General features: G+C 52.2%; 2 protein-coding genes and 2 non-coding genes across 6 annotated transcripts in view; 1 reads left to right on the top strand and 3 right to left on the bottom strand.

The window, feature by feature from the left end:
* Positions 1 to 1,949: 1,949 nt before the first annotated feature.
* On the bottom strand, positions 1,950 to 2,022 carry TRNAR-UCG (transfer RNA arginine (anticodon UCG)). The gene has a single exon. It is a non-coding gene; the product is annotated as a tRNA-Arg (tRNA).
* Positions 2,023 to 2,247: 225 nt separating this feature from the next.
* On the top strand, positions 2,248 to 19,550 carry POLG (DNA polymerase gamma, catalytic subunit). 3 transcript variants are annotated; one of them, XM_031440552.2, is made up of 23 exons: positions 2,248 to 2,431; positions 3,160 to 3,936; positions 6,784 to 6,979; positions 7,826 to 7,990; positions 8,100 to 8,246; positions 8,394 to 8,473; positions 9,267 to 9,449; positions 9,543 to 9,643; positions 9,864 to 9,990; positions 10,948 to 11,184; positions 12,131 to 12,251; positions 12,460 to 12,546; positions 12,847 to 12,954; positions 13,258 to 13,418; positions 14,128 to 14,181; positions 14,298 to 14,415; positions 14,863 to 14,998; positions 15,100 to 15,346; positions 16,700 to 16,822; positions 16,948 to 17,116; positions 17,232 to 17,440; positions 18,367 to 18,527; positions 19,039 to 19,550. In XM_031440552.2, the coding sequence occupies exons 2-23, from the start codon at positions 3,320 to 3,322 to the stop codon at positions 19,113 to 19,115; spliced, it is 3,624 nt and encodes a 1,207-aa protein (XP_031296412.2). In that variant the 5' UTR covers positions 2,248 to 2,431; positions 3,160 to 3,319; the 3' UTR covers positions 19,116 to 19,550. The 3 variants fall into 3 exon arrangements, with proteins under 3 accessions (XP_031296412.2, XP_031296411.2, XP_031296413.2); XM_031440551.2 differs by having other exon boundaries at positions 9,543 to 9,697; XM_031440553.2 differs by lacking the exon at positions 18,367 to 18,527 and having other exon boundaries at positions 9,543 to 9,697.
* FANCI (FA complementation group I) overlaps positions 18,773 to 21,973 on the bottom strand; it is a 57,461-nt gene continuing 54,260 nt past the window's right edge. Inside the window, exons 36-38 of the mRNA XM_010986738.3 lie at positions 20,835 to 20,930; positions 20,443 to 20,550; positions 18,773 to 19,467 (exon numbers count right to left, since the gene is read on the bottom strand). Of these exons, the coding sequence (XP_010985040.2) occupies positions 19,405 to 19,467; positions 20,443 to 20,550; positions 20,835 to 20,930 (267 nt within the window). The 3' untranslated portion in view covers positions 18,773 to 19,404. The remainder of the gene's footprint in view (positions 19,468 to 20,442; positions 20,551 to 20,834; positions 20,931 to 21,973) is intronic.
* On the bottom strand, positions 21,694 to 21,765 carry TRNAT-GGU (transfer RNA threonine (anticodon GGU)). The gene has a single exon. It is a non-coding gene; the product is annotated as a tRNA-Thr (tRNA).

The following is a 21,973-nucleotide window of genomic DNA, read 5'->3' as shown; positions in this document are numbered from 1 at the left end:
GGAAGGGGAGATTTTAAAAAATCAGCTTTTGTTGCAACTGAGGTACATCCTTTGCAGGAAAGTACAGAGTGTTTTGATTAGTACGGGGGTTCCTAATGAATGTGTCTCTTGCTATCTGGAAGGAGAGGTCCAGTGAATTGTAGGGAAATGTATGTGGTTTTTCAGGTATTACTAGCAGAAACAGACTTTTCTTGAAGAACACATTCACGAAGGAGCTCCCCAAAAATGCAGGAGGGAAGGTGGAGGAGCTGGGCTCAGAATCCTGGAAATAGTGCAGCTGGGCAGGAGGAGCTTATGCCTCTGGGTGCCCTCCCTCAGCAGGAATCAGTGTCAATCACTTTTGTCTGTGTTGAAGATTCTAATTCCAGGGTACCAGACTGACCTGAAGTAGCCTTCGGGGAGGGGCAGGCATCCGAATGGACATTCCCTGGCACTGAACCTGGGTGGAGGGCTGTTCTCCCAATGGATGTCAGACAGGCCTGGCAACAGCATTTCTGGAAGTGACATTCAGTTAGGCCAGGAGAGCTTAGCTTTTATGTGCTATAGACATCTAAGAATGAGGAAAGCGAGGCTCAGAGAGATTTGGGTTAACGCATTATAGGAGATCTAGTAGTGTCCCAACACTGTTATTTTGAAGTACAGATGAGTATAAACAATATTTTGAAAAATATGCAGCAACTGTAATGTGTTATGGGAGTATCTGTGATTGCTATTGGGGAAAAAGTCTCAGGTATTGTGAATACTACTGTGGCTGGTTGCCTAACCTCATAACTGAGGGAAATGCTAAATTGCATATTAGAAAAAATAATGAAAATGTTTCCCCTACTTAAGAGACTCCCTGGTTTAAGCCGAGAGTCTCTCCTCTTGGCATTTTTGTAAAAATCTCAATGGTTTGAGGTTAAAGGGGAAAAAACCTAGGTTATAAAATGATGAATTTTCAGTTGATTGTATTTTCTTGCCAAAAGAAAGAAACAAGCAAACAAAAACACATTTGTGTCTATACGAAATACACCCAGAACAGTGTTCATACATTTAAAATAAAGGGAAAATGTATGGAAGGAGCTAGTCTCCACGTTACTGTGTGCCCTTCCCAAGCCTTCGTCTGGAGATTCTCTCAGCCTCTCCGGGAGTGATCAGTCCTCAGAATATGCATAAGTGTGTGTTTTCCTGGGTATCTCCAACCCACACCCCTGAAAAATACCGAAGTCAATTTCTCAGGTCAATTCACGTGTCTTGGCACACGCAAGGGCTGAGGGGTGGGGACTGACTTTCACTGAGGCCTGAATTTTGTCCCTAATCAGCTGTGTGTCCTCAGGTCGGTCTCAAATCTCTCTGAGCCTCGCTTTCCTCATCTGTGCAGCTGGGTCTCCAGGATCTAATCCCCAGGCTCTCGTTATCCACAGGGACCTCATTCTGCCAGGCACTTTACAGTTTATCAACCACAGAGCTCAGAAAGCAGAGCTGTTGAGGTACCTGGAGCAACAGAAGGTGGATGCAGAGACAGGAGACCGCGAATCCTAGAAGGCCCCCTCTGGTGGCTCCCCAGGCTGGCGGTTGGGGAGCTGGACGCGCTTGGGCTAGGGCTTAATGCCGGTGGGCGGCAGATTCGGGTTCAACGAAAAGCAGCATTTTTACCCATCAGAATTGCCCAGGATGAAGAGAGAGAGGGTGGGGGCATCTGTTCAGATGCGAATCTCAATCATTCCCACGTATCAACTGATTTAAAATCAGGGTTTCCACATAGGATGCCCCACTCTTCCGTCACTAGCGTGGGGTATGCACCCGAAGGTGAGCAATTTCGCAAGTAAGTACTGGGTGGGGGCCGTTACTTCCGCAGATCTGGGTGTTCTCTGATTTCAACGTGGGGTGAGCGGTAGCGTTTCCTACTGTCCCAGCACTTAATTTTAGAAAATTCTTAAGGTTATGTCAAAAACGTACACAGCCCTCTGCGACCGCGGCAGGACTCGAACCTGCAATCTTCTGATCCGAAGTCAGACGCCTTATCCATTAGGCCACGCGGCCGCTCGAGAGCTGGTGCTCTTTGGATAATCTAAAAAGTATTATTACCGCCCACTGGTTTGCCTGGGACCAATCCACCTACTTCTTGAGCAGGGGAGGTTGGACCTTGGTTCCCGGAGTTCCGCGGGGAGTGCCCACCCGGAAGTCCCATTCCCCCCCCGCGGGCGGACCGGCCCACTTGTAGCTCTCCTATTGGTCGCGCCGGGAGTCTCCCGCCTGCCTCTCGGGTAGCCGCGGGACTGAGCGGGGAGCAGACGGGAAGTTGCGAGTGCCAGTGAGGCGGACTAGTCCGGTGAAGGCCACAAGCCACCCTGAGGCTGCAGAGGCCGCGCGGAGGGAGACGTCGCGTCGCCAGCTTGGGGTCGGGAAGCGCCGGGCGCACTGAGATTTCCGGCGGGTTCGGCTGTGGCGGGTAGGCCAGGTTGCTGAGCGGCGGTGCGGCCCCTCCCTTTCCAGTCAGGGAGCGAGGCCCTGAGCTGGGCGGAGGCTCGTCCCAGGACGCACCGCGGCGCCGCCGTCGGGCTTAGGCGAGCGGCCGGGTGGCCGAGAGCGCGGGGCCACTGCCAACGCCCCCTGCAGGGCGCCTTGGGCCCTCTGGGCCGCGACCTGCGAGTGGGTGGGGGCCCTGCGGGACGGCGGCGCACCCGGCGGGTTCGAATCTGGGCGCTGACACCTAAAGGCGCTAGGCCTTCTGACCGCGGCGGTCGCGGTGACGGCAGCCACCATTTGCCTAGCACTTGCCGAGGGCCAGGCCGCGCGACACGTTCGCCCTTTGTCACCCAAACAGCGGTCCTGTGTGATAGAATCAGTAACCCCATTTCACAGAGTAGGAAATTGGGCTCTAAGGAGCTTGGCCAAGGTCACACATCTCCTAAGAGTCAGAGCCGGGAATCAAACCCGCGTCGTATTCCAGAGTCTGCACTCTTAACCTTCGCCTTTCATGATGAACCTACGTGAACCTCAGTTTTCTCAGGAGGGTTATTGATGTTTCCCGATTGTTTTATAATTAACTGAGAAAATGTACCTAAAGGCGCCTGGCACGCTGCCTGGGACGCAGTGAGTGCTCAAGAAACGATGGCTGTTAATATGACACGTGTTAACGTGTCTAATAAGTAACACTGTATCATCTATCTCCTTTAGGATTTGTGGGTGGAAGGCAGGCATGGTCAGAACCGTTTCACTGACAGGAAAACAGAGACAGGACCTGTCTCTCTCCACGTCTTTCAACCAGTAAAAGCAGCCAAGCTGGAGTCCAAAGCCAGGTGTCCTGACTCCCAGCGGGGGGCTCCCTGCACCAACCATGAGCCGCCTGCTCTGGAGGAAGGTGGCCGGCGCCACCGTCGGGCCAGGGCCGGTTCCAGCTCCGGGGCGTTGGGTCTCCAGCTCCGCCCCCGGCCCCGGCCCCAGCGACGCGCAGCTGCAGCCGCAGCAGCAGCAAGTGTCATCCTCGGAGGACGGGCAGCTGCGGCACAACCCATTGCACATCCAGATGCTCTCGAGAGGGCTTCACGAGCAAATCTTCGGGCGCGGCGGGGAGATGCCCGGCGAGGCCGCGGTGCGCCGCAGCGTCGAGCACCTACAGAAGCACGGGCTCTGGGGGCAGCCGGCCGCGCCCTTGCCCGACGTGGAGCTGCGCCTGCCGCCCCTCTACGGGGGCAGCCTGGACCAGCACTTCCGCCTCCTGGCCCAGAAGCAGAGCCTGCCCTACCTGGAGGCGGCCAACCTGCTATTGCAGGCCCAGCTGCCCCCCCGGCCCCCGAGCTGGGCCTGGGCGGAGGGCTGGACCCGGTACGGCCCCGCGGGGGAGGCCGAACCCGTGGCCATCCCCGAGGAGCGGGCCCTGGTGTTCGACGTGGAGGTCTGCTTGGCAGAGGGAACTTGCCCCACGTTGGCGGTGGCCATATCCCCCTCGGCCTGGTGAGTAGGGAGTGGGGTCAGGGGATTTTAGCACACGTAGGGGGCCCAGCTTAATAGTTTGGTTCAGTGCACATTTGCTGAGCTCCCACTATGTGTCCGGCCGGTGCTCTTCCAGGGGCCGTAGATTAAGTAATGAACTAAGATAGGCTTGACCCTAGCTTTTACAGAACTTACTTTCTGGTGGGAAGATACGGGTAGTAAACTACACCTAAGCAAATGTCAGGTGGTGATAGGGGCTCTGCAGAGAATCACAGGATAGTGTCGTGCTCGAGACTGACTGGGAGAGGAGCTTGAGATCACCTCGATTTGTGCCTCTACCCCTTTTCCTGATAGCTTTCTGAGGAGTTAGTCCAGGACACTTGAATGGTGTTTCTATTTGGGGATGCTATTGGTTATTTTGGGCAGGAGAATTCTCCCTTTTGCGGGAATGTCCCAGGCAGTGTAAGACACAGCATCCCCAGGCGCTCCCTTAAATGCCAGACCAAATCCACCCCCGCCCTCAACTCCAACCTTTCCAAATCTCAGATAGCAGTCCCCTGACCACACCACCCCCAGATGAGAAGCACTGCTTCATGCCCCCAGCTTCCCAAGCAGGCATGCAGGCATTTTGGTCCCCAAAAGGTATATCCAATCTCTCTTTTCTTTTAAAATAACTTTCTAAGTGCTACCCAAGTTTCTTTTTCAAACAATGATGGCAGTACTGTTTCTCCCCTTTTTTATTCTTCATTCCAGGATTAAAATACTATTTACAACCTTAATGCTTTCAGGCATGGCCAGCAAAAAAGTTGGCAGTTTCTTTATTCCTATTGGAAGCTACATCTTTGTAAAGAAAGCTGCGAAATGTTAAATATGCAGTTGAAAATGGTGAAAACATGGCTAAATAGATAAGGTAGGCATTAATGGCTGAAAAGAGCAAAACTAGATGATTCTTTGTTGATTTAGTTCCAGTTAAGAGGAGCATCTCAGTGCTTACTCTGTAACTTGATGGTCAATATAGAGGGGATACTGTCCATCATTTGAGAAAGTAAAGTAGGCTGTAGTGGCTGAAAGGAAATTAGGAAACAAGTGACAAGAAAGGCATATTTTGATCTCTTGGTCATTTTTGGCCAATTTACCTGAAGTCCCCCTTTTCTTTTCTCTTCCTCCTTCTTCGTCCTCCTACTTTCCACCTCTTTTTCCTCTCTCTCCCTGTCCTTCCCATCCTCCTCTCATTCTCATTCCATTCTTGCTAGTGGTGTTGGGGACATTGCTCAGTTTGCCAGATGGCAGAAGTCATGCTAAGGCCTGGGCTCCTACTAGGGCCTTCCTTCTGGGAGCCTGGCTATGGTGGGGGCATGGGTGACCTGAGCACATCCTTGCCATGTGGCTGCATCACATCAGGTACCTGGGTACCTGAGCAGCCTGCAGTTTCCAGTGGGAGGGGGAAGCCTTGGACAGCTCATAGAACAGCTTCCCAAAGGCTGCTGGTAAGGGCTTTGGTCATCAGATCAGGGGAACATTGCACAGGCTGTCACCAGTGATCTAAGATTCACAGGAAAAGTGTAGTGTTAATGGCATTGGTTCTGAGTCATCTTAAATTTGCCAAAGGTGTTTGCATTTTGGTTTTCTTTTTTATCACAACTCAATTTACCCAGATGGTTCTCATGCATAGCTGCAGACCTGGGCTTTTTACTGCAGCTCAAGCCCCTGTCATCACCTTGGCCTCAGATATTTGACATTCTTTAGCCTTTACTTCTGTGTTGTTTTTAAGGGCTTTGAGGTGCTGAATTGGAAGGGGAGGAGGTTTCAGGTTGAGTCCCTGAACATATTCCCACCATTTGGAGTGTGAGTTAGATTTTACCAGGTTTAAAGCTGGGAACCTCTTTTTACTGGTTGCCTTCTCCCACAGAGAAACTCATTTTATGTTTGTTGTAACTGTTGTGGCAGATAACCCCTCCTCCCCTCCATAAGGGAAGCAGGGAGCTCCTTCGCAGCTGTGGTGGCCACACATATGGCCTCGTCACTCACTTTGATGCTGAGTGGCCTTGGCCCTTTGGTGTAATCTGTGGTTTGCAAAAGGCTTCTGCTCAGTGGCCATTTTCCCCACACTTAGCCTTATGGGTCTTGAGCAGACTCCAGCCTTGTCCTGAATCAGTGTCAGGCCCCCAACAGGCAGCACACATTCCCTGTCCCTCCTACCCCAACCCCTAGCACATGTGCGTATATTTCCTCCATTCTGGCACTTTCCCTGGTCTCTCACTGAGGGTGGTTGCTCAGAGGCATAGCACCTTCTGTAAGGTGCATGATTTGCTCTTTGTCCTTCAGTCTTTTCAGCTGTCAGATGATTCATCCTGTACATGTGTGCAGCATTTGTCTTTTTTTTTTTTTTTTTTTGCCACTTCAATTAAAAAATTCCACTTTGGGTTCTTTTATAATCACCTCTCTCCTTTACTTGTACTTTGAACATTAGCCGTTTTTTGCTTTTGGGCACGAGGAGTTGATACTGTTTATCAAGACACCTCGGAGCCAAGTATAGACTTGGTGAACCCTGGACCTAATAAACCCCTCGGTGGCCCAGGCTGAATGCCTGTCCGGGACTCCTGGTGCTGGGGCACTTAGCTCCACTTCTGTCTATGGAAGCTGAAAAGTAAAGAAGTTTTTGTAACTCCTCCCTGCCCCCAGCCCCACACCCCCAAACCACCCCACCTGAGCTCTAGCTCTGTGAGGGTTAGGAGCACCCCTTGGTCTCACTTGTGTCCCCAGCTGCTAGTGCAGGAGCTGGCATGTGGTGGTAGGTGTGCAGTGGGTGTTGTGGGGCAGAACTTCAGGGCCTCCGAGCTGAATCTGCCTGTCTCTCGCCTCCCTCAGGTATTCCTGGTGCAGCCGGCGGCTGGTGGAAGAGCGTTACTCTTGGACCAGCCAGCTGTCGCCGGCTGACCTCATTCCCCTGGAGGTCCCTGCCAGTGCTGGCGGCCCCACCCAGCGGGATTGGCAGGAGCAGTTAGTGGTGGGGCACAATGTTTGCTTTGACCGAGCACATATCAGGGAGCAGTACCTGATCCAGGTAAGGTTCCTGGGGCCAACTGCAGATTCTGGCGTGGGGTGGGCTAAGAGCCCTGATCTCAGTGGTGAGGGAAGGCATTGCTTTTCCTGGCCAGTACCTCCATTGCCTTTGTAGCAGTGACAGGGCCTTCTGTTGACCAGCCCTGCCTCTGGTCCCTGTGCCAGCTGTTCTGTCATTAGGATCTGCCTGGCACAGGACCTGAGTTGTCACAGTACTAATGGCCCTTATCTCTGTGGCATTTTAGAGCTTAGCATGGGTCTTTGAAGGCTCCGGGACCCACAGCCTGGGCTCACATTTTGCCTCAGCCACTGATGAGCAGCATGAGCTTCTTAACATCCCTGAGCCTCAGTTTCCTTATTTGTAAAATACACTACCTCATAGGTTTGTTGGGAAGGTTTGAACAGTACACATGGCAAACACTCAGAACCATGTCTGGTGTGTAGTTGTGGCAATTCTTAATTTTATGAAAAGTGCTGTAGGAGAAAGGCAGGGCAGCTGAGAGCAGCCTTGGCCTCTATCTGAGGGTGCTGAGGCTCAGACAGCCTTGGTGACTTGCCCAGGGCCGCCGAGCTTGTGAGTGGCAGGTCTGGGGCTGGGGGCTGAGCCTCATCATTTGGAAGGCTTAGTTTCGGCCACTGTCTTCCCAAGATGCCCCTCAGAGCTGTTGCTAGATGCTGGCAAGGACTTGTGTGTTGGGATTGAGCCAGGCCTGCATCTTCAGGAGTGGCTAGAATTTGAGAAGGCAGGCCTCTCCTGGGTGGAGGGGAGGCCGAGGTAGGGTTGGTGGGCCAAAGCACTGAAGCAGTGGTGGGCTGGCTCTTCAGCCGCAGCCTCTCCCCTCCTCAGGGCTCCCGCATGCGCTTCCTGGACACCATGAGCATGCACATGGCCATCTCAGGGCTAAGCAGCTTCCAGCGCAGCCTGTGGATGGCAGCCAGGCAGGGCAAGCACAAGGCCCGGCACCCTGCACAGCGAGGCCAGAAATCCCAGAGCAAAGCCAATGGCCCAGCGGTGAGAGCACACGGGGAGACTGGAGCAGGGTGCTTGGGACCCTCTCACCAGCCAGACTGTCTGGCTTGAGGCCAAGCTGATCTGCTGTGGCCCTTGCTCTGGCCTCCAGATCTCATCCTGGGACTGGCTGGACATCAGCAGTGTCAATAATCTGGTGGACGTGCACAGTCTCTATGTGGGGGGGTCCCCCTTAGAGAAGGAGCCTCGTGAGCTGTTTGTCAAGGGTAGCATGAAGGACATCCGTGAGAACTTCCAGGTATGGTGGTGGAGAGGGGCTCTGGGGAAGTGGGCCATGGCAGACCTCTAGCGACCCTGGGGAGTACAGCTGACAGACCTGACCCTGAGACCCGGCGGTGGCAGTGGGATGGCTGCCCACCCAGTGCCTTCCTGTCGCCTGTGCCAGGACCTGATGCAGTACTGTGCCCAGGACGTGTGGGCCACCTATGAGGTTTTCCAGCAGCAGCTACCGCTCTTCTTGGAGAGGTGAGGGAAAGCCCCTCTGGGAACCCATGGGGGTCAGTGGGTTCCCGGGACCTGGGCCCACTGTAACCAGGTGGTGACGGGTTTTCTCAGGCTGGGGCCTTAGCCTTTCTGGGCTGAGAGGATGGAGCCTCTCCAATGATGGCTACCTGGACCTTGGACTCTGGGGTTTCTACAGAGGCCCTGGAGGGGAGGACTGAGGCTGTGCTTGTTTCACGTGCATGGTCCTGGTTTGCTAAGCGCCGTTTCTATGCCCACACCCTGAGCTAGGGGCTTCACATCCTTCTTGGTTATGTTTACTAGTGAGTCAGTCTTATGATGTGGTCAGAGTCGTAAGCGTCAGCCAGACCTGGTTCCAGTCTTGATAGTATCCAGCTCATTTGACCTTGGGCAAGTTACTTGGTTTCTCTGAGCCTCAGTGTTCTTATCCGTGAAACATACACAGATGTGCCTGACTGCCCCAGATGTGAGGTTCTTGTATGATCTTTTGTGTGTATGGGCTTGTTAGCACAGTGCCTGGCACTTAGTCATTACTCAGTATATGGCAGCCATTTTCATTTTTGTGATCCTAAGGATAGGGTGATATTCCTATTTTATAGATGAAGGAACTGAGGCTCAGAGAGATGAAGTGACTTACCCAGGGTCTTATAGCTGGGAAGTGGTAGAGCTGGGGTTTGAACCCCTGTCTCTTGGACAAGTGAGTGGTTGGGTTGAGGCTTGCCAGGCTGGCTCAGGGAGTGGGTCAAAGCCTTGCCTCCTGTGGTCATTTATGGCAGTCCTGGTGTTTGTCCTCAAGGTGTCCCCACCCGGTGACTCTGGCCGGCATGTTGGAGATGGGTGTCTCCTACCTGCCCGTCAACCAGAACTGGGAGCGTTACCTGGCGGAGGCACAGAGCACCTATGAGGAGCTCCAGAGGGAGATGAAGAAGTCGCTGATGGACCTGGCCAACGATGCCTGCCAGCTGCTCTCAGGAGAGAGGTAGCCAGGCCTTGGGTGGGCAGGATTCCCCTGCAGAGGATGAGCAGGTGGGAGGCTTGGCCTTAGCCCTGCCCTGATGGACTGGCTGTGCAGGTATAAAGAAGATCCCTGGCTCTGGGACCTGGAGTGGGACCTGCAGGAGTTTAAGCAGAAGAAGGCAAAGAAGGTGAAGAGGAAGGAGCCGGCTGCAGCCAGCAAGTTTCCCATCGAGGGGGCTGGGGCCTCTGGGGATCCCAAGGATCAGGAAGGTGGGGAACGTGGGTGGGAGATGGGGCAGGGATGGGCCTGGGAAGGTCCTGGGACCCGGGGATCCCTTGGAAGGGGTCGTTCCAGCCTTCTGGAGTTGAGTAAGCTGGGCAGGTCTTTCCTAGAGACCCTTCACTGGTCCTGATTGTCCTCCCCAACCCTGTGCAGACCCCGGCCCCCCCAGTGAAGAGGAGGAGTTTCAGCGAGATGTCACAGCCCGCGCCTGCTTGGAGCAGCTGAGGGAGACCACAGAGCTCCTGCCCAAGAGGCCCCAGCACCTTCCTGGACACCCCGGGTGAGCCTTGTCCCCCTAACATGTCCAAAGGCCACCCTTACCTCTCCACCGTGGGACACCCCTATTCCGGGCCCAGCACAGTGGATGGCGTGCATTTGGGCCTTTACTAGCTTATTGCCATTTGTTCCTGCCGTTTTCCAATCCTGCTCTCACTTGTTTGCTCTGATCCCTGGGTCACTGGACTTACTCGGAACAAGTGCACTAAGCCTCCCAGCAGCCACTGAGGGTGCGAATAGGAATATAACTCCTCCTTTCCAGTAGCTTCTCCCAGAGAGGAGCCAGTTGTGCGGACCAGCCAGCACAGCTGATGTTTATATCTATGGTGAGACAGAAGAGTGATCAGTGTTGACAGCGCCTAACTCTGCCTAGGGAAATCAAGGAAGGCTTCCTTGAGGAGGTGACCCTTCATTCGAGCCCCATGGAGTGGCAGAGTTGTGAAAATAGGGGCAGCCGAGGTGGACAGCAGGGTGCCAACTTTGCATTTGCCCGAGAGTGAGGCCTCCTTAAATTTTGTGCCCTGGGTACCTCACTTGCTGACCCCGGCTTTGGCTTGGTGAACAGCACGTGAGAGATGAGCTCTGATGGCTCTGGTGTGTCTCTGGAGCAGTGGTAGGAGGGCAGATCTACTTGCTCCTCTGGTCAGTCTCCCTGCGTGAAATGGAGCTTGGGAAGGGGTCCAGCCCTGGGCTATGCTTGTGGGTCCTGGCTTCTAAATAGAACAATGGGGCTGACATAGGATCTTTGCTTTTGAGATATTCGAATTATTCTAGGGCACTCCATGGGGGTCCTGGCTGTATCCCAGGGGGAGGGGATGGCAACTGTAGGCTGAGGTCATCAGAAAGCCCTGAGGCCTTGGAGGGTAGATGGGGAATTGTCCTGGTAGAGAGAGCCTTCCCCGCTGTCACATGCTGTTCTCGCCCCACTGCTATGACACTGCTCTCTTCTGGTGGAGCATAGGTGGTATCGGAAGCTCTGTCCCCGGCTAGATGACCCTGCATGGACCCCCGGCCCCAGTCTCCTCAGTCTCCAGATGCGGATCACACCTAAACTCATGGCATTGACCTGGGACGGCTTCCCTCTGCACTACTCGGAGCGGCATGGCTGGGGCTACCTGGTGCCTGGGCGGCGGGACAACCTGGTTAAAGTGCCCACAGGCACTGCCCTAACGTCGACTGAGGTGGCCTGCCCCTACACGTGAGGCTCTGGCTCGGGGAGGAAGGGGTTGGATTCTAGGGACCCCCTCCCCTTGCTGGAGAGACCAAGCCCAGCAGCTCAGACTAGTGGAACAAGCTTGGGTCTGAGAGTCTGGGTTCTCGTTCTTTTTTCATTGGCTGCCCTTTTTCTCTGGGACTCAGAGCCCTGTAGGGGTTGAGGGCGTGGTGCTTGGAGAGGGCAGGACTGAGGTCCTGCTCTTGGACCCAGCAGCACAGCTGCCCCCACAGGAACATGCAGAGAGGGAGGGCTGTTGGAAGACATAAGGGAGATGGGTGTGGTTGCCTTTTTTTGAGTATAATTTATTGAGCACTGATTACATTCTGCATTAATAAACCTTTTACAGTGCTTCCCTCCTTTGTTCCCTAAGCAGCCTCACGAGAAGGATGGTTATCTTCATTTTAGAGTTGGCAAAACAAAGGCCTCGGGAGGTTGGTTGCTTGTCTGAGGTCACAGACCCTGAGCTTTTGACAGACAGGTGTTGGGGAGAAGCCACAGCACTTGAAGCGGCCCAGAATTGAGAGTCCAGGCTCCTCAGAGCAGCCTGAACCACCAGTGGGGCCTTCGGACAAAAGAGGCAGGGATCAGCCCTGCTCCTTTGAGCCGAAGGTTGGATGAGCGGGCAGGAACCAGCCTGGGGCAGGGCGCGGGCCCTGACTTCCCATTGCTCTGCTCCCAGAGCTTTCCTGGGGAGGTGGTGGCTCTGTGATTAGAGGATTCGAGCTGGCCCAGGCCTCAAACCCAGCCTGCCATCATTGAGCTGCTGTTTTCAGTTTGTCACTCCCTGTCTGTAAACCAGGGAAAGTGCTGTTCCCTTCTGCCTCAGAGCTGACTCTGAGGACTATACAAAGGGAACCGTGGAAGGCCCCCAGCGAGCTACCTGGCCTGGAGGGAGCACCCAGTAATCAGGCTGCTGTTCTCTGCCCAGAGCCATCGAGTCCCTGTACAGGAAGCACTGTCTTGAACAGGGGAAGCAGCAGCTGGAGCCACAGGAGGTGGGCTTGGTGGAGGAGTTCCTGCTCACCGACAGCAGCACCATGTGGCAGACGGTGAGGGTGGGCTCTGAACCTGAGCTCTGGGGAGGGAGCTCTGTTCCCTCAAGGAAGGAGCAGCCTTTTGGGCGGGGGTGGAGCCCTGGATGTGCTAAGTTGCTTACCCCAGGCTGTCCTGGGCTGTCTGCGTGTCGCAGGGAGGGGCTGGTGGATTTGGGCTGACCCAGCCCCCTGCTTCACTCCCTTGGTACCTGGGCCCATCCAGGTGGAAGAAATGGGCTGCTTAGAAGTGGAGGTGGAGGCCAAGATGGAGAACTTGCAAGTGGCGGTGCCAGGTCAACCCCCAGCTCTGGTGAGCTGGGCACCTGCTCAGGGGTTCTCTGGGTGGGTGCTGGGTGGCAGGGCCCTCCTCTTGTGCCCAAGTAGCTCTTTCCCCCACAGAGAGTTCTGTGGTCTTGGGGGGTTGGGAGTTGCTGCCCTACCCTTGGGTGGCCATACACTTGTTGGAGGCCAAGGAGGAAGCTTGTCCATCCTGTTGTTTCATAGCTTACCTGCTCACCATTTCAGGCCCATTTCCCCACCCTCCTACCCCATGGCCCTCGCTGAATGCAGGTGCTGGAGCAGGGCCTGATCTAGTGTGTGGCCTCCACAGACTGCTGCTGGTGGCCCAAAAGCCAGCCAGCCAGCCTATCACCATGGCAATGGACCTTACAACGATGTGGATATCCCTGGCTGCTGGTTCTTCAAGCTGCCTCACAAGGTGTGTGTCCTGGTTCATGCCCTGTTCCGTGGTGTCCTCGTTGTGCTCAGTACCCACAGTAGGCATCCTTAGTGACTCAAACCGGGAGACTGCTTTTTTTTTTTTACAGCAATGATGGTAGTAAGTAGTGGGGCAGAGTGTGATCTCAGACAGATATTGCCATCTCTCTGAGCCTGTCTTTTCCTTCTGAAAAATGGGTGGTGAGGGGCATGGTGGTGGCAGAGACCAGGTGTACAGGGCATTGGTTCCCCAGCCAGAGGTCTGCCATGTGCCTCTAGCCCCTGCTTCCTTTGCTTTCTTCAGGATGGTAACATCTACAATGTGGGCAGCCCCTTTGCAAAAGACTTCCTGCCGAAGATGGAGGACGGCACCCTGCAGGCTGGCCCAGGAGGTGCCAGTGGGCCTCGGGCTTTGGAAATCAACAAAATGATTTCTTTCTGGAGGAATGCCCATAAACGTATCAGGTGGGCTACCACAGGAGGGCAGAGACATGCTGCTTGTTGGTGCCCCTGGCCAATTACTGCAGTCCTGGGACTCCCTTCCCCTGCCTCCCACCCAGGGGCCCCTGACTCAGCCTGTGCTGAAGTAGAGGGGCAGCCCAGCTGCGATCTGAGGCCAAGCTACTTGTCCTCGTGCCACAGGCAAGTCTCTTTCCCTTTCCAGCTTCAGTTTCCTTGTATGTAAAGAGTTGGTGATGGAGGACCTCAATGGCCCCTCTCAGCTCTTTAAGACCCCTCCCATGAAGGGATAGTAGCCTCTAAGTTCTCTTGGGGGCTGGGAGCTGGATCCTGTGGCTGGGAATGGCAAATGGATCGAAGGCTAGTTCCAAGGCAGTTGCAGCTGCCAGCAGCACACTCTTTGAGTGCTGTGATGGGTTGGTGAAGTCTACCCTGAGCGTGGAAGAGGCATTGGTGGCAGGGCTGGTGTTGGATGCCCCATGGATACTCCAGGATGGGGGCAGAAGCTGCCTCAGATGCCTGGCCAGTTGCCAGATGGCTTAAGCTCCTGCATAGTAGATGCCAGGGCCCACCCTGAGTCAGGTCAGTGGGAAGAGAGTTGATGCCAGGCAAGGAGGGGGCACAGCAGCCCCCAAAGCTGGGCAGATGAGGGCTGTGTTTTGATGGGGAATGGATTCTGCTCCCCATGGCTGTACTGAGCAATCTGTCCCTACAGCTCCCAGATGGTCGTGTGGCTGCCCAGGTCGGCTCTGCCCCGTGCTGTGACCAGGTATGGCATGGCAAGTGGTTGTGGGAACAGGAAAACTGAGTGGGGTGGGTCCTAGGACCCAAGCAAGCTATTGAGACTCATGTTCTTCCACCCCCTCACCCCATCACCCCCACCAGGCACCCAAACTACGATGAGGAAGGCCGCTATGGGGCCATCCTGCCCCAGGTGGTGACTGCTGGCACCATCACCCGACGGGCTGTGGAGCCCACGTGGCTCACTGCCAGCAATGCCCGGGTATGTGTCCTCTGTACCTCTGGTCCCCACCTCTCTTATGTCTCCAGAAACTGGGGTTCTGGAGGGCCTTTACTGAGGAGCATGGAAAGGAACCTTAGTTCTGGGTCAGGCAGAACCCAAGTTCAAGTCTGGCTTCATAACATTTTTTCAGCAAAGGTGTTCTAGGCACCTGCTCCTGGCCAGACATTGACAAGACATGATAGGCACAGCTACTGTGGAGTCTAGACCTGGCCAGGCATGGAGCAGGGACTCTGCCTGTCACTCCCATTGCTGCTAGGCAGCCGCCCCTGGAACTGTGGAGTTGAGTTTGGGGCAGTGCTGTCTGGCCTTCCCTAAAACCAGCCCCTGAGGAAAGGCCCCAGCATTCTGTCTAGTCAGGCTCCAGGAATGGGCGAGAGGAGTCTCACTGGAGTATCTAGGTAGGGCCTGACCTCACTCTTCTTGCAGCCTGACCGAGTAGGCAGTGAGTTGAAGGCCATGGTGCAGGCCCCACCCGGCTACGTCCTCGTGGGTGCTGATGTGGACTCACAGGAGCTGTGGATCGCAGCTGTGCTTGGAGATGCCCACTTTGCCGGCATGCATGGTGAGCAGGAGCCAGGGCTGGAGCAACGTGGAGGCAGCCGGATGCCTCGCTGGGGAGAATATTTCTGAAGCCTCCTTTCTCACTCCTGCCTCGCTCCCCAGGCTGTACGGCCTTTGGATGGATGACACTGCAGGGCAGGAAGAGCAGGGGTACCGATCTGCACAGTAAGACCGCTGCCACGGTGGGCATCAGCCGTGAGCACGCTAAGGTCTTCAACTATGGCCGCATCTACGGGGCAGGGCAGCCCTTTGCTGAGCGCCTGCTGATGCAGTTCAACCACCGGCTCACACGGCAGGAAGCAGCTGAGAAGGCCCAGCAGATGTATGCGGTCACCAAGGGCCTCCGCCGGTGAGTGTGCCTCCCCTGTCCATGTTACCCCCAGGGCCTCAGGCTTGCCTTCCTACCTTTACCACCCCGATCTTTTCTACCTCTTCCCACTACCTGAGCCCTCACCTGGCCCCTCTCCCTCTAGACCTCTGTGACTTAGCTCCAGGATGGTTTGTCCTTGGGTTGCAACATTTGTTTGTTTAATAGTCAAACATTTTTCCTCATAAGGTTAAAACTGTACTTTTGTTATACTGTCACCAAGTGGTAGCAGGCTGACAGCTCTCGCCATGCAGAATAAACAGTAATGTGGGGGTTGCACTCACATGCCTACAGGGAATGAGAGCGAGTGAAGCAGGTGGTTTAGTAAAAGATAGCTGACAGAAGGGCGCTGTGGGAAACCAGAGACTTAAAACTGACTTAGCTGTAGGAGAGCGCCTTACCAGGCTTCCAGTTTGCTTCCTCTGATAGTACCTATTTTATGCTCAGGGCCTTAGCCGGCTCCTAGGAGGGGTCCTGAATCAAGTGTGAGGGAGGAGAGGTACATTGACAACTTGCTTGGGTATAATATAAAGTGCCCACATTTAATTAACGGACCTCCCCATGAAAGACTGAAAGTGAAGGATAATGCGGAAAAGGAGAGCTGAGTGTTGTCCGGAGTAGGTGAGAGGATGCGGTGGGGTTGGGGCGGCGTGCACCGTGGGCAGTGTGTGCTGATGGAGCCGAGGGCAGTGATGGCAGAGGAAGCTGGGCCTTAGTTGTGGAGACATTTGAAGGCCTCACAGAGGAGTCTGGACCGAGACATAATTTGAACAGGTGAGTGAGACGGCTCTGGAACCATTAGGGAATGAGCCTGGTGATGTCTGAAGTTGCACTGAATGAAGCTGGGAGTCTAGGGCAGTGGGAACTGAGAAGGGTCAGCTAGGCCTGGCTGTATGTTGTCTTCTGCTTCTCTAAATGCCCTCTCCCCTTCGAGGAGCAGCCTGTTCTACCCCCTCTCCCCCGCAGTCCGGGGTGGTAGCCCTTGCTGCCTCCTGGACTCATACATGGCATCTGTTGGTCATTGGGCAGTGCAGTGTCTAAGGCACTAGGACAATAGTAACAGTAATGGCTTTTGCGTTAGGGTCTGTCCTTTATTGGGCTACCACGGTGTAGCCCACAGGTCCTCGGTTCCTATCTGGGCTCCACCTCTTCCTGGCTGTGTGATCCCAGCAAGTCACTTAGCATCTGTGAGCCTGTGTCCCCCTCTGAAGTAGAGCTTGTAGGGGGAGAGGCATGACCCCAAGTAGTTGTGGAAATGGGAGTGAGGTGGTACTGGACACGCCTAGCACAGAGGATGTATTCCACAGGAATGACCGTTGTGACACTGCCCCCCAGGTATCGGCTGTCAGATGATGGCGAATGGCTGGTGAGGGAGTTGGACCTTCCCGTGGACAGGACTGAGGATGGCTGGGTTTCCCTGCAGGATCTGCGCAAGATCCAGAAAGAAGCTTCAAGAAAGTGAGAACCTTCTGTGCATTAAGGATGGAGAGGGTCCAGGCTAGCCCCAAGGAGAGCTGGGATGCTTTTATTAACTCTTGAGATGCTGAAAGACAAAAGCTTGAGCTTTGTTTTTGGTCCCCCAGGTCACGATGGAAGAAGTGGGAGGTGGTAGCTGAACGAGCATGGATGGGGGGCACAGAGTCAGAAATGTTCAACAAGCTGGAGAGCATTGCCATGTCCGACACACCACGTACCCCAGTGCTGGGCTGCCGCATCAGCAGAGCCCTGGAGCCGTCTGCCGTCCAGGGGGAGGTATCTTGTTACCTTGGAACATGGGGAGAGGGGTCACAGCGAGAGCCGGGCTCCTGTACAAAAGTGAACTGCTCTATGGCCTAATCCTTCCTGCCTGTGCCTACCTTCCCTCCAGTTTATGACCAGCCGTGTGAACTGGGTGGTGCAAAGCTCCGCTGTGGACTACTTACACCTCATGCTTGTGGCCATGAAGTGGCTGTTTGAGGAGTTTGCCATCGATGGGCGCTTCTGCATCAGTATCCATGATGAGGTGCGCTACCTGGTGCGGGAGGAGGACCGCTACCGCGCTGCCCTTGCCCTGCAGATCACCAACCTCCTGACCAGGTAGGTGGGGCTACTGGGCTGGCCACAAGCCAGATGTGTGGGGCTTGGACTGGGCTGAGCATGATCTGAGTTTTTAATCTCCCTGGAAATAAATGTTTCTGCTTTTACTTCTAACTTTAAAAAATTGTAGAAGTCTTAAAAAGACTGTTCTCAACATTTAGAAGAGATTTTTTTTGTCATATACTAAGACTAGGTCACTGAGGAGATAGGAGAGGTCAGGGGAAGGTCAGAGTAGTTCGCAAATTGTGCTTCCCTGCAGAACACACCTTCCTGTTTTGAAAATCAAATGAGAGGCTTTTCTCAATTCATAGAAAATCGAGATGTTTTTCTTTCATTTGTAAATGTTAATTAAGTGCCAGAAGTTTGTTATTCTAACAAAATGTTATTATTGAGGTAACTCAAATGTGATTTTTAAAGTATTTTACATTTTTTAATATATTGAGTTGCATTTCCTTACATAGTAAAATTCCTAGTTTATATGGTTGGGTTAAATGATATTACAGTTCCATGTTGATCTGCCACTCAGAACCAGTTTGAGAACCGTGATCTGTCCTGATTAATGGGTAAATAATGAATGTTTACAATACTCAACACTGTCTCCACTGCCCTCCTAATCATTTCCTTAACAAAGCTAATGAAAGTCCCTGTATATTCAAACTCTGGCCCAATAACTGGAAGAAATTTTTTACCCCAATAAAGTGTACCAAACTGGGGGAAAAAAGGTGTTTTGAGCCCATAATTGTATGTTATCAGTGGGACGTATTTGGTTGCTGGATAAGGGGCAGTGCTGGCCCTTCAGTTTCTTCTCTAAGTGAACACAGAGTTGGTTGTGTGGAGGCCCTGCCCTAAGGGATACCAAGTAATTTCTCTTGGAGTGACGGGCCTTTTTCACAGAGGACACGACTGAGAGATCGGGTCTCTTTCAGGTGCATGTTTGCCTATAAGCTGGGTCTGAACGACTTGCCCCAGTCAGTCGCCTTTTTCAGTGCAGTCGATATTGACCAGTGCCTCAGGAAGGAAGTGACCATGGATTGTAAAACCCCTTCCAACCCAACTGGGATGGAAAGGAGATATGGGATTCCCCAGGGTAAGCACAACACGTGTGTTGCCTGTTACGTGTGGGATATGAGGTAGTCTAGAAAGTGGTCTTGGACAATAGGAAGCTTGGAGCACCAGAGGAAGAGACGCCCCTTCCTTGTGCTGTGTACGAGGCTATTTCAGTTTATAATGTGCCCTGGGTCCAAAGTGAGTATGATGTGATGTTAAAAATCACAAAAGGATGTGTTTCTAGAAAGCTGTTCATAGTAAAATGAAGAAATATTTGAAACTCTGGCTTCTTGCATCCACAACAGAAATGTTTAAAGGTTTATTGTATAAAGTCAAAGTGTATTCTTAGGTGAAAAAACTGTGCTTTGAATGACAAATCAGAAAACTTATTTTCTATTTAAAGTGTATCTAAGACAAACTTAACCATTCCTGGCAGTTACTCTCAACCCTTCCGTCCTTTTTGACCTTAGCATGAAGCTCCTTTTCTCACTCCTGAGCTCTTAGTTACAGTTCTTATGGAGACATCCTAACTAATTTGCACTATTTTTCAGGTGAAGCGCTGGATATTTACCAGATAATTGAACTCACCAAAGGCTCCTTGGAAAAACGAAGCCAGCCTGGACCATAGCTCTGCCTGGAGGCTCTGTATTTGCTCCCATGGAGCTTCATTGGGGCGGTGCAGGCTCCTAAACTCAGGCTTTCAGCTGTGCTTTTTGCAAAAGGGCTTGCCTAAGGCCAGCCACTTTTCAGTAGCAGGACCTGCCAAGAATGATTGCCTCTAACTAAAGGTGCAGTTGAGTTCAGTGGGTTCAGAACCAAGATGCCAACACTGGTGCAGGCTGTAGGACAACGGGGCATTGTTGCTTGTTGGGTAAAAAGAAAGCAGAAGCCCCAAAGGTCGCATTAACTCAGGCATTTCATTTCTTTTTTTTCTTCTTGGCTGGTTCTTTGTTCTGTCCCTCTTGCTCTGATGCAGTGCCCTAGAAGAGGGAAAAACGTAATGCTCTAATGTGATAAACCTGCTCAGAGGCAGTGGAAATAAAAATCCTTTATCTTCTCATCAGAGCCTGTGTCAGTCATGCTTTCTCCCCTTCCCCACCCAGGGGAAGAAATTAATGTTGAGGATGGGGAGACCTCTACAGTAGAGTAAGGTAGTGCTACCTGCTTTCCTTTGGACTTTTGTTATACCTGGGGAGATGGATGGGACACGATGACAGAGAAGGGGCATCAAAATGCTACATAACTCCCCTGAACTCAAGTGCCAAGTAGGCAGAGGGAGTGGATGGGGCCAGGTGCATTATGGCCTGGAGTAATAAACTAAAGAATGTAGGTTCAAAATTTTTGAGATGCTAGCTAGAAAGCTGGGGTGTTTTATGTAAACTTCCAATTTTTGAAATGAGAATGGGCCACTGATTTGGTACTTCTATTTTGGACAAACCAGAGGTGTTAGAAATCTTAAACGCTAGAGGCAAGGAAACACTGGGTCCTGCTTCAGTCGGGTTCACAGTACTACTGTACCTGGTTTGTTCCTCCTCCTCTAGTTTTGCCAGAGGGGGAAAAGGAGGATAGGAAACTGGCATGACTACCTGAGCTAACCATAGAGTGACCCTACTTTGAAGGAGGGAATGATAGAAATGGAAGTAAACTGGTTTCTGAGCCAGAATGTGGGGGCTCATAATTTTCCAGTGGTTCAAAAAGGCACAGAAGACCTGCAGTAAGACCCTGTTTTCGTCAGCCCCTTTCTGGAAATGTCTACCCAAAATGTACAGGCCTGGGCAACTTGATATGGTTCAAGCTTTATAACCATTCTCTTAAGAATGCTCAGCTTCATCTCTGACCACCTTTTGGCCCTTTCTGAGACTAATGTGTGGCTGCTCCCAGATACACAGGCTACTGACAACCACTTAGAAGGGGTGGCCGGGCTTGCTCCACTCCAGTCAGACGCAGGCACTGACCTCTTCGTTTTCATCCTCCTCATCCTCTCGAAGAACCACGTCCAGGATGTTTCCTTTGATCTTGAAGTCCCGTGAGGTGCTGAGCTTTATGTGCTGCATCAGGTTCACCTGTGGCAGGATCACAAACCGGGCACGTTTCCCTGCTGATAGATCCTGCCCAGGACAGCCTCAGCCATCTCTGACAAGCCCTTCAGTTCCTACTTAAAGTAAGCAACCACCCACTTGACCTTTTCCATCAGTTTCCTCACATGAATGTGGCTTCGGGCCATCAGATCAGAAATAGCAAAGAAACAGAAAAGAACTGCAATTCTTTGCCCCATTGTAGTTGTGCTGCTTCAGGCCAGGTCCTCTCACAGTTTACACAGAATTGGTAGAAAATAGAGTATGTTTACCTTGGATCTCTTAGAAAGGTGGATGAGAAATTTTTCATACTGTTCAATGGCAAAGATGAGATTAGGGATTGGCTTGGTTTCCCGAAGAACTCTGGCCTACAGGGCAAAGAAGAAAAGACCTAAATTTTGGGTTCAAGGGTTTCTGAAGTCCTCTGAAGCTGTCAGTAACAGAACTGTTCATGGCTTTGGGGGGAAGCTAGTCAGTTTTCCAATCGAATGCAGCTTTACTTATACACCAGTAATGAAGTGGTACTTCACAGTCTCATCAAAGGACCTAAATGCCAGTGGAGATTGTAGCAAATCCTTCCATTTATTTCCTAAATATTTGTTATCTAGAGACTGGCCAAGGGAAGGACTGTTGTGAGAAATTTGGTTGCCTCTCTGACTTGATATTCTTGTAACAGTGAGCCCATTCTGCACCAGCTCTACTTCCTCTAATTTACATATGAATTTTCACTGCTGGGATTGTATCTCTTTCCCTTCAACTTGAACTGTAACTTGTAGATCCTTCCATACACTTCTTACGAATACAGACATGTTTCTGTATTAAAAAAAAAAACTACAGATGAGGACATTGTTCTCATCTTTTTTTCTTAACATCTTGGAGAGAATTCTGCATCTGAACTTTTAGATTTGTATCTTTTTCATGTCTGCATAGTATTCTACAGTATAAATGTACTATAAACCCATTTAGCCAGTCCTCTATTAGTAGGTGTCTAAGTTTTCCCAATATTTCATTTTTATATACAACATTGCTAGGACCATTCTATACATAGGCCTTTAAAAAAATTTTATTTATTTTTTTAAATGGCCGTTTCTTTCTATTTATTTATGGGGGGTTAGGCTTGCTTATTTTTAATGAAGGTACTGGGGATTGAACCCAGGACCTCGTGCATACCAAGCACGCACTCTACCACTGAGCCATATCCCCCCCACCCCCAAATCCTATATATAGGCCTTTATAATTTCTATATCCTAAAAGTGGAATTGTTACATTAGAGAGAGACAGAGAGAGACATAAACTTTTCCTAAAACCAGTTCCTCCACAATGGTTATCCTAAGCTATTTCTATTTTTAAAGAAAGCTCAAGATTTTCTGGTATTTCCTGAATAAAGCACGTATTTTTTTTTGTTTAGAGA

This window comes from Camelus dromedarius, chromosome 29 (assembly GCF_036321535.1).
Source record: "Camelus dromedarius isolate mCamDro1 chromosome 29, mCamDro1.pat, whole genome shotgun sequence".
Classification (NCBI taxonomy): domain Eukaryota; kingdom Metazoa; phylum Chordata; class Mammalia; order Artiodactyla; family Camelidae; genus Camelus; species Camelus dromedarius.
Note: the sequence above shows the minus strand (reverse complement) of the source record. Positions and strands in the feature narration are given on the sequence as shown.